The sequence below is a fragment of the Zonotrichia leucophrys genome, chromosome 26 (assembly GCF_028769735.1).
Source record: "Zonotrichia leucophrys gambelii isolate GWCS_2022_RI chromosome 26, RI_Zleu_2.0, whole genome shotgun sequence".
NCBI lineage: Eukaryota > Metazoa > Chordata > Aves > Passeriformes > Passerellidae > Zonotrichia > Zonotrichia leucophrys.
Genome location: NC_088195.1, coordinates 2,263,194 through 2,277,940, shown reverse-complemented (window position 1 = coordinate 2,277,940; position 14,747 = coordinate 2,263,194). Strand labels below are relative to the sequence as shown.

Sequence of the window (14,747 nt, the reverse complement as noted above, 5' to 3'; positions counted from 1 at the left end):
GATCATTAATGAATGATTGTTAATGAACCCCATTTCCTAATTGCAGCCCCTGGGAAGGCTGCATTGAGTCTTCCTGGGAATTGTGTCTTTTCCCCAGGCTTGGCTGGTCTGGAAGTGCCGCTCAGAGGCAGCAGAACAGGTTTGGGTTCCTGTGCTGGAGGTGGATTCATTACTGAGAGCCCCGGCAGCTTTGAAGTTGGCAATTACAGGCCAGGAGATGGAAAAAGCTCCTTGTAAAGATGGGATCTCATTTGTTTTCCCTTCCCTGAGTGAATGGGATTTTTCCAGGCGCTTCAGTGTCACCTCCAGCTCCTGCTGTCATTGTCACCTGTGCTGGGGCCGCTGAACATTTCTGTGTGGCAGAGAAGCAAAGGTGCTCTGTGCAATTGCTCCTTTGGGCCATTCCCAGGGAAATCCAGGCTGAGCCTCTCTGAGGAGCAGCTCTGTGTCCTGAGGTGTCGGATCTCAGGATCTCAGTCCTGAGGTGCTGAGCCACCGAGACCACCCTTGGGGGGCTCGGGACTCCTGGAATGTTGCCAGAAGTGTCTGGTGGCTGCACTTTGACCCTACACAGGATGAGGATAGGAGGACTTCACCAGGGTGAATGGTGAAGGGATTAGCTAATTAGAGGGTGAGACACAGGGTTTAGGATTTATGTACAAGGGGGTTTGGAGGAGTAAGATGGAGGAATTGGGGCGTGTCCTGTCCTTCTTCTTCTTCTTCTACTCCTCCATCTTCTGTGGTGATGGTGGCACCTTTGGATTGGTTATTACTGAGAGTGCACCGAGTAATAAGAATAAATGGTATTGGGGAAAAATGATAAATATTGTACACGTAACAATGGGTATAAAGATAGGTGGCTGCCCCGGAGGGCAGGGAGTGTGCTCATGGCTGACTGCTGAGCAGAGCTCTGTTCGGCTGAAAGAACATCTTTTAGATAAACAATTAATAAACATAAAAACCGAAAGAAGAACTGAAGCCTCTTCTCGTCCTTCGATACGCGGGCTGCCCCAAGGCCACCCCGGGCCTTTCCAGGCCCCTCAAACAGCCGAGATAAACCGGACACTGAGGAGGCTCCTGAGGTGTGGAACTGCTCAGAATGAATGCAGTGGGGTGGTTGTCCCTGCTGGGAGACCTTTCCAGGACAATTCCTGGTGCTGCTTCCCCTCCAAAATCCCTCTCCAGCTCCCTTAGAGCCCCCTTTAGGTTTTGATCATCAAGAAGTGGCTGATCCTCACCTGGTTTGGGAATTTAAATACCAGACCTGGAGCCCAACCATGTATTTACACTTTATTTACCCATCTTTTGCTCACAGGAAAAAGAGGAATCTTTATTTTGATGTGAGGGAAGCTGTTCCCGTGTGCTGTGACCTCTGTTTTGGAAACAAAGCACCAAAAGCAGCTCGTGAAGGATCCCAAGTGCTTGTGTGGGTTCATAAACACAGCTGCTCTGGGGGCAGAGAATGCCAGACTGGTTTGGGTTGGAAGAAAATTAAAAATTATCTGAATCCACCCTTGGCATGGCAGGGACACCTCCCACTGTCCCAGATTGCTCCAAACCCCATCCAGCCTGGCCTGGGACAATTCCAGGGATCCAGGGGCAGCCACCAGCCCCTTCCACCCTCACAGGGAAAAATTCTTTCCAATATCCAACCTGAATTTCCTCTCTTTCAGCCTGAACCTCTTCCCCTTTGTCTCTCTCTCCAGTTCCTGGTGAGCAGCCCCCTTCCAGCTCCTTGCAGCCCCTCCAGGTCCTGGAAGGGGCCGTGAGGAATCCCCAGAACCTCCCCTGCTCCATCTCCCATGGGTTTGGGTGCTGCAGAATCCCAGGAAATCTCCTGGTGGAGAGGTGGAACTCGCTGAGCTGGAGCTGGGCCACCAAGCCAACGCTGAAGAGAAACTGAAAGCAAAGCAGAGGGAATGCCCAGAGCCTGGCCCCGAGGGAAATGTGGGTGTGAGATCCCTGCTCTGTGTGGGATCACCGCATCTCTGCTGCTGGAATCCCTAAATCCTGATGGAAACCCCAAATCCTGATGGAAACCCCAAATCCTGATGGAAACCCAAAATCCTGCTGGAAACCATAAATCCTGCTGGAAACCCTAAATCCTGATGGAAACCAAAAATCCTGATGGAAACCCTAAATCCTGATGGAAACCCCAAATCCTGCTGGAAACCCTAAATCCTGCTGGAATCCCTAAATCCTGATGGAAACCCCAAATCCTGATGGAAACCATAAATCCTGATGGAAACCCCAAATCCTGATGGAAACCCTAAATCCTGCTGGAAACCCTAAATCCTGCTGGAAACCCTAAATCCTGCTGGAAACCCTAAATCCTGCTGGAAACCCTAAATCCTGATGGAAACCCCAAATCCTGATGGAAACCCCAAATCCTGATGGAAACCCTAAATCCTGATGGAAACCCCAAATCCTGATGGAAACCCCAAATCCTGCTGGAAACCCCAAATCCTGCTGGAAACCCCAAATCCATAATTCCTGCTGCAGCAACTCCCACAGGTGTCTTCTCCAAGAGCTGTCTTGCTTGGATTTGGGATGCAAGCAGTGGAAAATATCTGGGTATCAGCCCCTTTGCTGGAAGATATTTCATATTTTTCAAAAAAGCTTTGGTTTGTTTGCTAGAAAATATTTAGATGGTGACCAAACCCAGTTGGGGGATTTCTGTCCAAATAGTGAAAGCAGGAGCAGGTAGGACAGCTCTGGGGAACACCTCGGAGCAAAGCAGAGAAGGAACCTGGGAACCACCTTGGAGGGAATGAGAGGAGGAATCTGGGACCACCTTGGAGAAAACAAGAGAAGGAACCTGGAGAACATCATTGAAAAAGGAAGAGAAGGAACCTGAGGATCACCTTGGAGGAAATGAGAGGAGGAACCTGGAGAACATCACTGAAAAAGGAAGAGAAGGAACCTTGGAGAAATGAGGGAGAACCTGGGGATCATCCTGGAGGAAATGAGAGAAGGAACCTGAGGACCATCCTGGAGGAAACAAGAGAAGGAACTGGGGATCACCTTGGAGGAAATGAGATGAGAAACCTGAGGACCATCTTGGATGAAATGAGAGGAAAAACTTGGGACCACCTTGGAGGAAACAAGAGGAGGAACCTGGAGAACATCGTGGAAAAACAGAGAGAAGGAACCTGGGGATCATCCTGGAGAAAACAAGAGAAGGAACAGGGGATGCCCTTGGAGGAAATGAGATGAGAAACCTGAGGACCATCCTGGAGGAAATGAGATGAGGAACTTGAGGACCACCTTGGAAAAATGGAGAGAAGGAACCTGATGACCATGCTGGAGGAAACTGGGGACCACCTTGGAGGAAATGAGAGAAGGAACTGGGCATCACCCAAGAGGAAACGAGAGGAGGAGCCTGGGGACCACCTTGGAGAAAATGAGAAGGAACCTGAGGACCATCCTGGAGGAAATGTAAGAAGGAACCAGGGGACCATCCTGGAAAAGGCAAGAGAAGGAACCTGGGGACCCATCCTGGAGGAAACAAGAGAAGGAACTGGGGATCACCTTGGAGGAAATGAGAGGATGAACTGGAGAACATCATTGAAAAAGGAAGAGAAGGAACCTGGAGACCACCTTGGAGGAAATGAGAGGAGGAACTTGGGACCACCTTGGAGGAAACAAGAGGAGGAACCCGGAGAACATCATTGAAAAAGGAAGAGGAGGAACCTGAGGATCACTTTGAAGGAAATTACAGGAGGAACCTGGGGATCTCCTTGGAGGAAATGAAAGAAGGAACCTGGAGAACATCATTGAAAAAGGAAGAGAAGGAACCTGGAGACCACCTTGGAGGGAATGAGAGGAGGAACTGGGGACCATCCTGGAGGAAATGAGAGGAGGAACTGGGGACCATCCTGGAGGACACCACAGGAGGACCCTGCTGTTCTCCATCTCCTTGCCCGTGCCCTCCCCGCCTCCATCCCTCTCTCCACGGGCGGAAGGCGAGCAGACCAAAGCCTTTCCCTTTGTCCCTCGGCCAGGGCTGGCGAGCAGCTCCGGGGATTTTGGCCAGCGCAGCCCGGACACAGCGCGGTGACGTCGGGTCCCCGGTCCCTGATAAGAGCTGCCCCTTATCTCCCGCTGCCCTTTGATGGCGCCGATCCCGCAGCGTCCCGGGGCACAAAGCCGCCCTTGAGGCCGGCCCGGATCAGAGCCGGCGCTGCCTCCCGGGATAAAAGCGCAGCCCCGGCGGGCTCTGCCCCTCCCGAGGGCTGCGAGCACCATGAGGTGGCTGCCGGTAAGGGCTGGCGGGCTGCAGTGGCCCAGGGTCGCGCAGGTGGGCACGAGGGGCAGAGGTGGGGATGAGGTGGGAGCAGAGGATCGGGGTGAGGACACGGCAGGACTGGGGCTGAGATCCTGGTGGGATCCGGAGGAGATCCTGGGAGAGGCTAGAGGAGATCCTGGGGGATGGAGAGATCCTGGGCATGGAGAGATCCTGGGCATGGAGGGATCCTGGGCATGGAGGGATCCTGGGCATGGAGAGATCCTGAGGGATGGAGAGATCCTGGGGGATGGAGAGATCCTGGGCATGGAGAGATCCTGAGGGATGGAGAGATCCTGGGGGATGGAGGGATCCTGGGCATGGAGAGATCCTGAGGGATGGAGAGATACTGAGAGAGCATAGAGAGATCCTGAGGGATGGAGAGATCCTGAGGCATGGAGAGATCCTGAGGGATGGAGAGATCCTGAGGCATGGAGAGATCCTGGGGGATGGAGAGATCCTGGGGGATGGAGAGGTCCTGAGAGAGCAGAGAGGGATCCTGGGGGATGGAGAGATCCTGAGGGATGGAGAGATCCTGGGAATGCAGGGATCCTGGGCATGGGGAGCAGATTCTGGGCAGGGAGAGATCCTGGGATGTGGAGAGATCCTGGACATGGAGAGATGCTGGGGCATGGAGAGCAGATCCTGGGCAGGAAGAAATCTTGAGCATGGAGAGATCCTGGGGGATGGAGATATCCTGGGCATGGAGGGATCCTGGGCATGGAGGGATCCTGGGAATGGAGGGATCCTGGGAATGGAGGGATCCTGGGAATGGAGACATGCTGGGATGTGGAGAGATCTTGGGGGATGGAGAGCAGATTCTGGACAACGAGAGATCCTGGGGCATGGAGGGATCCTGGGAATGGAGGGATCCTAGGGATGGAGAGCAGATCCTGGGAATGGAGAGATGCTGGGATGTGGAGAGATCCTGGGAGAGCATGGAGAGATCCTGGGGATGGAGAGCAGATTCTGGGCATGGAGAGATCCTGGGTGATGGAGAGATCTTGGATGTGGAGAGATCCTGGGGATGGAGAGCAGATTCTGGACAATGAGAGATCCTGGCATGGAGAGATCCTGGGAGAACATGGAGGCATCCTGGGCATGGAGAGCAGATTCTGGACAATGAGAGATCCTGGGGCATGGAGAGATCCTGAGGGATGGAGAACTCCTGGACATGGAGAGCAGCTCCTGGGATGTGGAGAGCAGTTCCTGGGGATCTGCAGAGCTCCTGGGCATGCAGAGCTCCTGTCCTGTCTCAAAGGAGCCCAGAGACCAAGCCCTTTGAAAATGCTGAAATTTTCTTCTTTCCTGCTGTGCTCTGCTGTGCTCTGCCTCTGCCTGTGCAGGATCAGCCTGAAGAAAGGCCTGTCCATCCGGGAGCAGATGAGGGCAGCTGGGGTGCTCGATGATTTCCTGAAGCACATCAAATACGATTCGGTGAAGAAATACCAGCCCAGCCAGGGGGCTGTGGTGAGGGAGCCCATAGCCAACCACCTGGATGTGAGTGCCCTCCTGCCCGTCCTTCCTCCCTTCCCGCTGCCTCCAGCACCCCTGAACCTCCAGCAGTGAGAAACTGCTTGATCCCCACCTTCAATTGCTTTTCCCCCCACCCTTAAATTGCTTTTTCCCCCCACCCTGAAATTGCTTTTTCCCCCACCCTTAAGTTGCTTTTCCCCCCAGCCTTAAGTGGTTTTCCCCCCCACCCTTAAACTGTTTTTCCCCCACTCTTAAATTACTTTTTTCCCCACTCTTAAATTTTTTTCCCCACCCTTAAATTTCTTTTTTCCCCCCACTCTTAAATTGCCTTTTCCCCACTCCTAAATTGTTTTTCCCCCGCTCTTAAATTGATTTTTTACCCACTATTAAATTGCTTTCCCCCCCACCCTTAAATTGCTTTTTCCCCCGCTTTTTAACTTCTGGTTTGAACCCCAAGGAAGTTTACCCCCCAGCCACAACGAGCCAGGCTTTTCTGTATGAAACAAACCCACAATAATGATTTAATATTTCATTTTCTGGGGGAAGTAGAAGCAGGATAAAAGCTCAGCCTGGCTGGGGGATGCCAGGGGGGAACCTGCTCTGTCCCTGATCCCATGGCCAATGAAAATTCCCTTTTTTTTTTTCCCAGTCCTCCTACTTTGGGGAGATCAGCATTGGGGAGCCCCCGCAGAAGTTCCTGGTGCTCTTTGACACCGGTTCCTCCAACCTGTGGGTGCCCTCCACGGACTGCAAGAGTCCTGCTTGCTGTGAGTAGCCCGGGATGCTGTGAGCAGGGACGTTCCTGCTCCTAGGAGTAATTCGTGGTCATTAATTAGTGCCAATTATCCCAGCACTGTGGGGCTCAAGGCTTGATGTGTTTCAGAGCACTCCAGGATGGGTTTGGGTGCCACAGGTGCCCAAAGCCACATCCTTGTCCCTGTTCTTCCCCTGTCACCTTGGGGACATCACGATGCCAAAAAAATGACCCTGGGATGCTGATCTGGGGTAGCTGGTGCCTTTCTTGGGGAGCTCAGAGCCCTCAAATCCTCACAGCCACCCCAGGGATCTCAGGGGTGCTCCCTGACCATCCCAGCAATCTTCTGGGTGCTCCCTGGCCATTCCTGGCAATCCCACTGATGGGGCACCCAGAAATGAAATCCCACTGCAGAACAGGACCTGCACCTTGGGGATTATCCCAATGGAGCACCCAGCAGTGAAATCCCACTGATGGGGCACCCAGAAATGAAATCCCACTGCAGAACAGGACCTGCTCCTTGGGGATTATCCCAATGGAGCACCCAGCAGTGAAATCCCACTGCAGAACAGGACCTGATTCCTGGGAATTATCCCAAGGAGCATCAAGCAGTGAAATCTAACTGATGGAGCACCCAGAAATTAAATCCCACTCCAGAACAGGACCTGCTCCTTGGGAATCACTCAGGAATCATCCAGCAGTGAAATCCCACTGATGGACCACCCAGAAATGAAATCCCACTGCAGCACAGGACCTGATCCCCAGGAATTATCCTAAGGCACCATCCAGCTCCCTTAGGATAATTCCAGGGGATCGGGTGGAATCCCATGTGAAATCCCATGGCAGAACAGGACTTGCTCATTGGGTAGTTAGCCTCTAGGGCAGCCAGCAGTCAATCCCACAGCCACCCCAGGGATATCCAGGGGTGTCCCTGAATCCATCCAGCAATCTTCTTGGGGTCCTGGCGGTTCCTGGCAATCCCACTGATGGGAGCACCAGAAATGAAATCCCACTGCAGAACAGACCTGTCCCCTGGGGATTATCCCAATGGAGCACCAGCAGTGAAATTCTAAAATTGATTGGGGACTCAGAAATGAAATCCCACTGCAGAACAGAACCTGATTCCTGGGAATTATCCCAGGACCATCCAGCAGTGAAATCAATTGATGGGCACTCAGAAATGAAATCCCACTGCAGAACAGGACCTGCTCCTTGGGGATTATCTCAGGGAGGTTCCAGCAGGGAAATCCACTGCAGAAACGGACCTGCTTCCTGGGAAATTATCCAAGGAGCATCAAGCAGTGAAATCTAACTGATGGAGCACCCAGAATTAAATTCCACTCCCTGGAACAGGACCTGCTCCTTGGGAAATCACTCAGGATATCCAGCAGTGAAATCCCACTGATGGACACTCAGAAATGAAATCCCACTGCAGACAGGACCTAATCCCCAGGATTATCTAGGCACCATCAGCCTTGGTATTCAGGATGGGTGAATCCCATGTGAAATCCCATGGCAGAACAGGACTTGCTCCTTGAGAATTACCCCAAGGAGCACCCAGCAGTGAATTCCCACTGCAGAACAGAACCTGATTCCTGGGAATTATCCCAGGGAGGTTCCAGCAGTGAAATCCCACTGCAGAACAGGACCTGATCCCCAGGAATTATCCAGGGACCATCCAGCAGTGAAATCTCACTGATGGAGCACCCAGCAGTGAAATCCCATGGCAATGCAGAACCTGATCCCCATGATATCAGGGACCATCCAGCAGTGAAACCCCACTGATGGAGCACCCAGCAGTGAAATCCCATGGCAATACAGAACCTGATCCCCAGGAATTATCCCAGGGAGGTTCCAATAGTGAAACCCCACTGATGGAGCACCCAGCAGTGAAATCCCATGGCAATACAGAACCTGATCCCCAGGAATTATCCCAGGGAGGTTCCAGCAGTGAAACCCCACTGATGGAGCACCCAGCAGTGAAATCCCACTGCAGAACAGGACCTGACCCTTGGGAATCTCCCCAAGGAGCACCCAGCAGTGAAACCCCACTGCATGGCATTTCGCTGCCCATGCCCAGGGCTTTCCCTCTTCTTCCTCCCCCAGTCAACCACGCCAAGTTCCAGCCCAGTGCCTCGGCCACCTTCACGCCCAGGGGCCAGTCCTACAACGTGTCCTACGGCAGCGGCTCCGTCACCATCGTGCTGGGCTCCGACACGCTCAGGGTGAGTGCCCAGGGCCAGGTTCATGGGTAGCTGGGTGGTTGGGGTGAGTGTGTAGGGTAGCAGGAGGAAGATGATGAGGGATGTTAAAATTAAGGCTCATTTGTGTCCTTTTTTTGTCTAGGGGCGTTATTGGTTGTTTTGTGACTAGGTTGATAAACTATAGTTGGAGGGTTGAGAGTCGGTTAGTTGTCACAGACATCTTTTCGTGAAAAATCCTTTCCTTAGGATTTTTCCTCCTGAGAAGCTGATAGGCCTCAGGAACAAAATGTAAACAATGGTTATCTGCTGCTGTGGAATGCAACGGGTGCATCTGGGATTGGTCTCATGTGGTTGTTTCTAATTAATGGCCAATCACAGTCAGCAGGCTCGAGCTCTCTGTCCAAGCCACAAACCTTTGTTATCATGCCTTTCTATTCTTAGCTTAGCCAGCCTTCTGATGAAACCTTTTCTTCTATTCTTTTAGTATGGTTTTAATGTAATATATATCATAAAATAATAAATCAAGCCTTGTGAAACAGGGAGTCAGATCCTCGTCTCTTCCCTCATCCAAGAACCCCTGTGACAAACCCAGTCACCAGCTGGCCTTTGGCTGGGTTTTACCCCAATTCCTGTTTTTTTTCCCCAATTTTCCCCTCTGCCTGGTGCTGTTGGCACCTTGGGAGCAGCAGCCCCTCCTCAGATCCCCTTTCCCTGCAGATCCAGAGCATCACAGTGACCCAGCAGGAGCTGGGGCTGAGCCAGGAGGAGCCCACGCAGCCGTTCTACTTCGCGGCCTTCGATGGCATCCTGGGCATGGCCTTCCCCTCGCTGGCCGTGGGGGGCATGGCCACGGCGCTGGGGGGCATGCTGGAGCAGAACCAGCTCGCCGAGCCCGTCTTCAGCTTCTACTTCTCACGGTGAGAGCCCTGCAGGGCGCTCTGAGTGTCCTGGTGTGCCCTGCATGTCGTGGTGTCCCTTATCTGCATGTCCTGGTGTCCCCTCTCTGCATGTCGTGGTGTCCCCTGATCTCATGTCCTGGTCCCCTGCATGTCCTGGTGTCCCCATCCCTCATGTCCTGCTGTCCTCTATCTGCACATCTTGGTGTCCCCTGCCCACTTGTTGTGGTGTCCCCTACTTTCACATCCTCATGTCCTGGTGTCCCCTGCGTGTTGTGGGGTCCCCTGCCCTCATGTCATGATGTCCCCTATGTGCACATCCTGCTGTCCCCTGCCCTCACATTGTGGTGTCTCCTGCTCTCATCTCCTGCTGTCCCCTGCCCTCATGTCCTGGTGTCCCCTGCTTGCACATCCTGATGTCCCCTGCCTGCATGTCACAGTGTCCCCTGCCCTCACATCTTGGTGTCCCCATCCCTCACATCCTGGTGTCCCGCTTGCACATCCTGATGTCCCCTGCCTGCATGTCACAGTGTCCCCTGCCCTCACATCTTGGTGTCCCCATCCCTCACATCCTGGTGTCCCCTATCTGCACATCCTGGTGTGCCCTGCCCTCAGGTCCAGGTGTCCCCTGCATGTTGTGGTGTCCCCCTATCTTTCCCTATCCTGGTGTCCCCTGCCTCAATCCTGCTGTCCCCTGCCTCACGTCCTGGTGTCCCCTGCTGTTGTGGTGTCGTCGTTTGGGTCCCCTATCTGCACATCTTGGTGTCCCATGCCCTCATGTCATCATGTGCCCTGCACATCCTGGTATCCCTACATCATGGTGTCCCCATCCCTCACATCCTGCTGTCCCCTGCCTGCACGTCCTGGTGTCCCTCACATCCTGCTGTCCCCCACCTTCACATCCTGCTGTCCCCTGCCTGCACGTCCTGGTGTCCCTCACATCCTGCTGTCCCCTGCCCGTCCCCCTGAGGGTTCCTCGGGCACTCCCCCCTCTCCATCCCACGTTGACCACAGGGCTCTCCTGGCTCTGTTTCCTCACAGCCAGCCCACCTACGACTACGGGGGCGAGCTCCTCCTGGGGGGCGTGGACCCCCAGCTCTTCCAGGGGGACATCACCTGGGCACCGGTGACACAGAGGCTCTACTGGCAGGTGGCACTTGAGGAGTGAGTGGTGTTTGCACCCCTGGCCATCACACCCTGCTCTGCAGGGCTCCAGGCTCGATGCTTTGGGTTTAGGGGTGCCCAAAGCCACGTCCTTGTCCCCATTGTCCTGCCAGGGTTGCCATCGGGCAGTCAGCGACCGGCTGGTGCAGCCAGGGCTGCCAGGCCATCGTGGACACGGGGACATTCCTGCTGACCGTGCCCCAGGAGTACATAGAGAGTGTCCTGGAGGCCCTGGGAGCCCAGGAGACCAGCTATGGGGTGAGTGTGGGGGTTTGGGGGGTCTGGAGCAGTGGGGAGCCTGTGTGGGAGTCAGAGCCCTGGGTTTGACCAGGTCCCACAAAACTCAGGTGGCACCTGCAGGACAAGGGACTGCAGGGGGACATCAGGCTGAGAAAGGTGGGGATGCTCAGCCTGGAGAACAGAACATTGTGTGGGAACCTCACAGCCCGTTCCAGATCTGAAGGGGCTACAGGGAAGCCAGAGAGGGACTTGGGAGAAAGGTCTGGAGTGACAGGGCAAGGGGAGATGGGTTCAGAGTGAAAGAGAGGGAATTTAGGGTTGATGCAGGGAAGGAATTCCTCCCTGTGAGGGTGGGGAGGGGCTGGGGTGATGTCCCAGAGCAGCTGTGCCATCCCTGGCAGTGTCCCAGGCCAGGCTGGAGCACCCTGGCACAGTGGGAGGTGTGGGACCCATGGTGGCACTGGATGGGCTTTGAGGTCCCTCCAACCCAAACCATTCCAGGATTCCATGGGCAGGTTTAGATGGGATTTTGGGAAGAAATCTTGGGAGAGGGGCTGGGGTGGAATTCCCAGAGCAGCTGTGGCTGTCCCTGGACCCCTGGCAGTGTCCCAGGCCAGGCTGGAGCCCCTTGGGGACACTGGGAGGTGTCCCTGCCATGGCAGGGGTGCCACCGGGTGATTTAAATTCCCTTCCCACCCAAACCTTTCCATGATTCCGTGGTGTGGCGCTGCCAGGGGCGGGGTGTTTGTCCCCCCCCGTGTCCCCTGGCTGCCACGAGCCCTGTCCCTGTCCCCTCAGTACGCTGTGGACTGCAGTGACACCCAGAGCATGCCCCAACTCACCTTCGGCATCGGCGGCGCTCGGCTCGCGCTCCCCCCGAGCGCCTACGTCCTCAACGTACGTGTGGGCTCTGTGGGGTCCAACCCAAAATTCCACAGGGTTCCATGGGTACTGGGATCCATCCCCAGGGTTCCCAGGGTACTGGGATCCATCCCCAGGGTTCCTGAGAGTTCCCCAGGGTTCCACGGGTACTGGGAACACCTCCAGGCACTGGGAACATCCCGAGGGTTCCTGAGAATTTCCCAGGTACCAGGAGCATCCTGAGAGTTCCCCAGGTTTCCCTGGGTACCAGGGGCATCCCAAGAGTTCCTGAGAGTTCCCGAGGCACCGGGAACATCCCGAGGGTTCCCCAGGGTTCCCAGGGTACCAGGGACATCCCCAGGGTTCCTGAGAGCTCCCCAGGGTTCCACGGGTACTGGGAACACCTCCAGGCACTGGGAACATCCCGAGGGTTCCTGAGAATTTCCCAGGTACCAGGAGCATCCTGAGAGCCTAGTCCCCAGGTTTCCCTGGGTACCAGGGGCATCCCAAGAGTCCTGAAGTCCCGAGGACGGGACTCCGGGGTACACCCAGGGTTCCCTGGGTACTGGGATCCATCCCCAGGGTTCCTGAGAGCTCCTCAGGGTTCCACAAGTACTGGGAACATCTCCAGGCACTGGGAACATCCCGAGGGTTCCTGAGAATTTCCCAGGTACCAGGAGCATCCTGAGAGTTCCCCAGGTTTCCCTGGGTACCAGGGGCATCCCAAGAGTTCCTGAGAGTTCCCGAGGCACCGGGAACATCCCGAGGGTTCCCCAGGGTTCCCAGGGTACCAGGGACATCCCCAGGGTTCCTGAGAGCTCCCCAGGGTTCCACGGGTACTGGGAACATCTCCAGGCACTGGGAACATCCCAAGGGTTCCTGAGAATTTCCCAGGTACCAGGAGCATCCTGAGAGCTCCCAAGAGTTCTCCAGATACTGGGAACACCCCAAGCATTCCCAAGAGTTCCTGAGGCACTGGGAACACCCCAAGCATTCCCGAGGCACTGGGAACATTCTGAAAATTCCCAGGAGTTCCCCAGTCACTGGAAACACCCCGAGAGTTGCCCAGGCATTGGGAACTTCTCAAGCATTCCCGAGGCACCAGGAACATGCTGAGAATTCCCGAGGCACCAGGAACATCCCAAGCATTCCCGAGGCCCTGGGAAGATCCCGTAGCTCCCTCTGTGCTGCTGGAGATGCTGACCCCCCGTTATTCCCCCCTCCAGAGCAATGGCTACTGCACCCTGGCCATCGAGGCCACCTACCTGCCCTCCCAGGACGGGCAGCCCCTCTGGATCCTGGGAAACGTTTTCCTGAAGGAATTTTACACCGTCTTCGACATGGCCAACAACCGCGTGGGCTTCGCCCCCTCGGCCTAGAGGAAGCAAATTCCAGCCCCTCTCCCGGCCCACGGGGTGCCACAGCATTCCCAGGGACATTTCTGCTCCTTTCCATCCCCATCCCTCGGGATTTGTGTGCCCACGGATCCTGTAGCAAATAAACCCTGCCATCCCAAATGATCTCTGAGCTCCTGGGTTTGTGGGGAGCAGCCTGAGGGGTTCCCTGGCTCACAATTCCCTTCTCCAGCAAGGTAAGTGCTGGGATGAAGCCACAGGGATGGGATTCCATCCCCATCCCTCGGGATTTGTGTGTCTGTGTGCCCATGGATCCTGTAACAAATAAACCCTGCCATCCCAAATGGTCTCTGAGCTCCTGGGTTTGTGGGGAGCAGCCTGAGGGGTTCCCGGGCTCACAATTCCCTTCTCCAGCAAGGTAAGTGCTGGGATGAGCTCCATGGCCCGGGATAAATCCTCAAGGATGGGCTTTCCATCCCCATCCCTCGGGATTTGTGTGCCCACGGATCCTGTAACAAATAAACCCTGCCATCCCAAATGGTCTCTGAGCTCCTGGGTTTGTGGGGAGCAGCTTGAGGGGTTCCCTGGCTCACAATTCCTGAGGGGTTCCCTGGCTCACAATTCCCTTCTCCAGCAAGGTAAGCGCTGGGATGAGTTCCATGGCCCGGGATAAATCCTCAAGGATGGCTTTCCATCCCCATCCCTCGGGATTTGTGTGCCCACGGATCCTGTAGCAAACAAACCCTGCCATCCAAATCTCTCTGAGCTCCTGGGTTTGTGGGGAGCAGCTTGAGGGGTTCCCTGGCTCACAATTCCTGAGGGGTTCCCTGGCTCACAATTCCCATTTCCAGCAAGGTAAGTGCTGGGATGAGCTCCAAGCCCCAGGATAAATCCCCAGTCCCCACCTCCAGCCCTCGGGAAGCCTCAGAGGAGAAGCCCCTGAGCCTCCCTGCAGCTGGAGAAGCTTTGCCAAAGCCCCGTGGTGTATCCAGGTGGGATCCTGAGGCTGTGGGGTGAGTCAGGACACCCAAATGACCCCTGAGCCCTGAAATGGGGCTGGAAAACTGCACTGGAATATCGGGAATGGCAGGGCGTGCCCCAAGGGGATGGGGAACACCCCGGACAAGGGGAGGTTGGGTGACCCCGCTGTTTCCCAGAGTTTCTGAGAAGTTCTTTATCACCAGAGCTGAGTCACGACATCCAAATGACCCCTGAACCCTGAAACGGGGCTGGAAAACTGCACTGGAATATCGGGAATTGGGAATACCGGGATGGGGAACGCTGGGCAGGGGGAGGTTGGATGACCCCGCTGTTTCCCAGAGTTTCTGAGAAGTTCTTTATCACCAGAACTTCTTTATCACGACACCCAAATGACCCTTGAGCCCTGAAAAAAGCCTTGGAAAACCTCATTGGAATATCGGGAATGGCAGGGAGTGGCCCAAGGGGATGGGGAACACCCCGGGCAGGGGGAGCTTGGGTGACCCCGCTCTTTCCCAGCACCCAGAGTGGTTT

At 55.1% G+C, this 14,747-nt stretch overlaps 1 protein-coding gene across 1 annotated transcript; it reads left to right on the top strand.

Annotated features, from left to right (window-relative positions):
* Nucleotides 1–3,403: 3,403 nt before the first annotated feature.
* Nucleotides 3,404–13,364, top strand: PGC (progastricsin). Its single transcript, XM_064732813.1, has 9 exons — nt 3,404–3,438; nt 5,632–5,785; nt 6,411–6,528; nt 8,622–8,740; nt 9,437–9,636; nt 10,657–10,779; nt 10,893–11,037; nt 11,818–11,916; nt 13,107–13,364. The coding sequence occupies exons 1-9, from the start codon at nt 3,404–3,406 to the stop codon at nt 13,257–13,259; spliced, it is 1,146 nt and encodes a 381-aa protein (XP_064588883.1). The 3' UTR covers nt 13,260–13,364.
* The last annotated feature ends 1,383 nt before the right edge of the window (nt 13,365–14,747 follow it).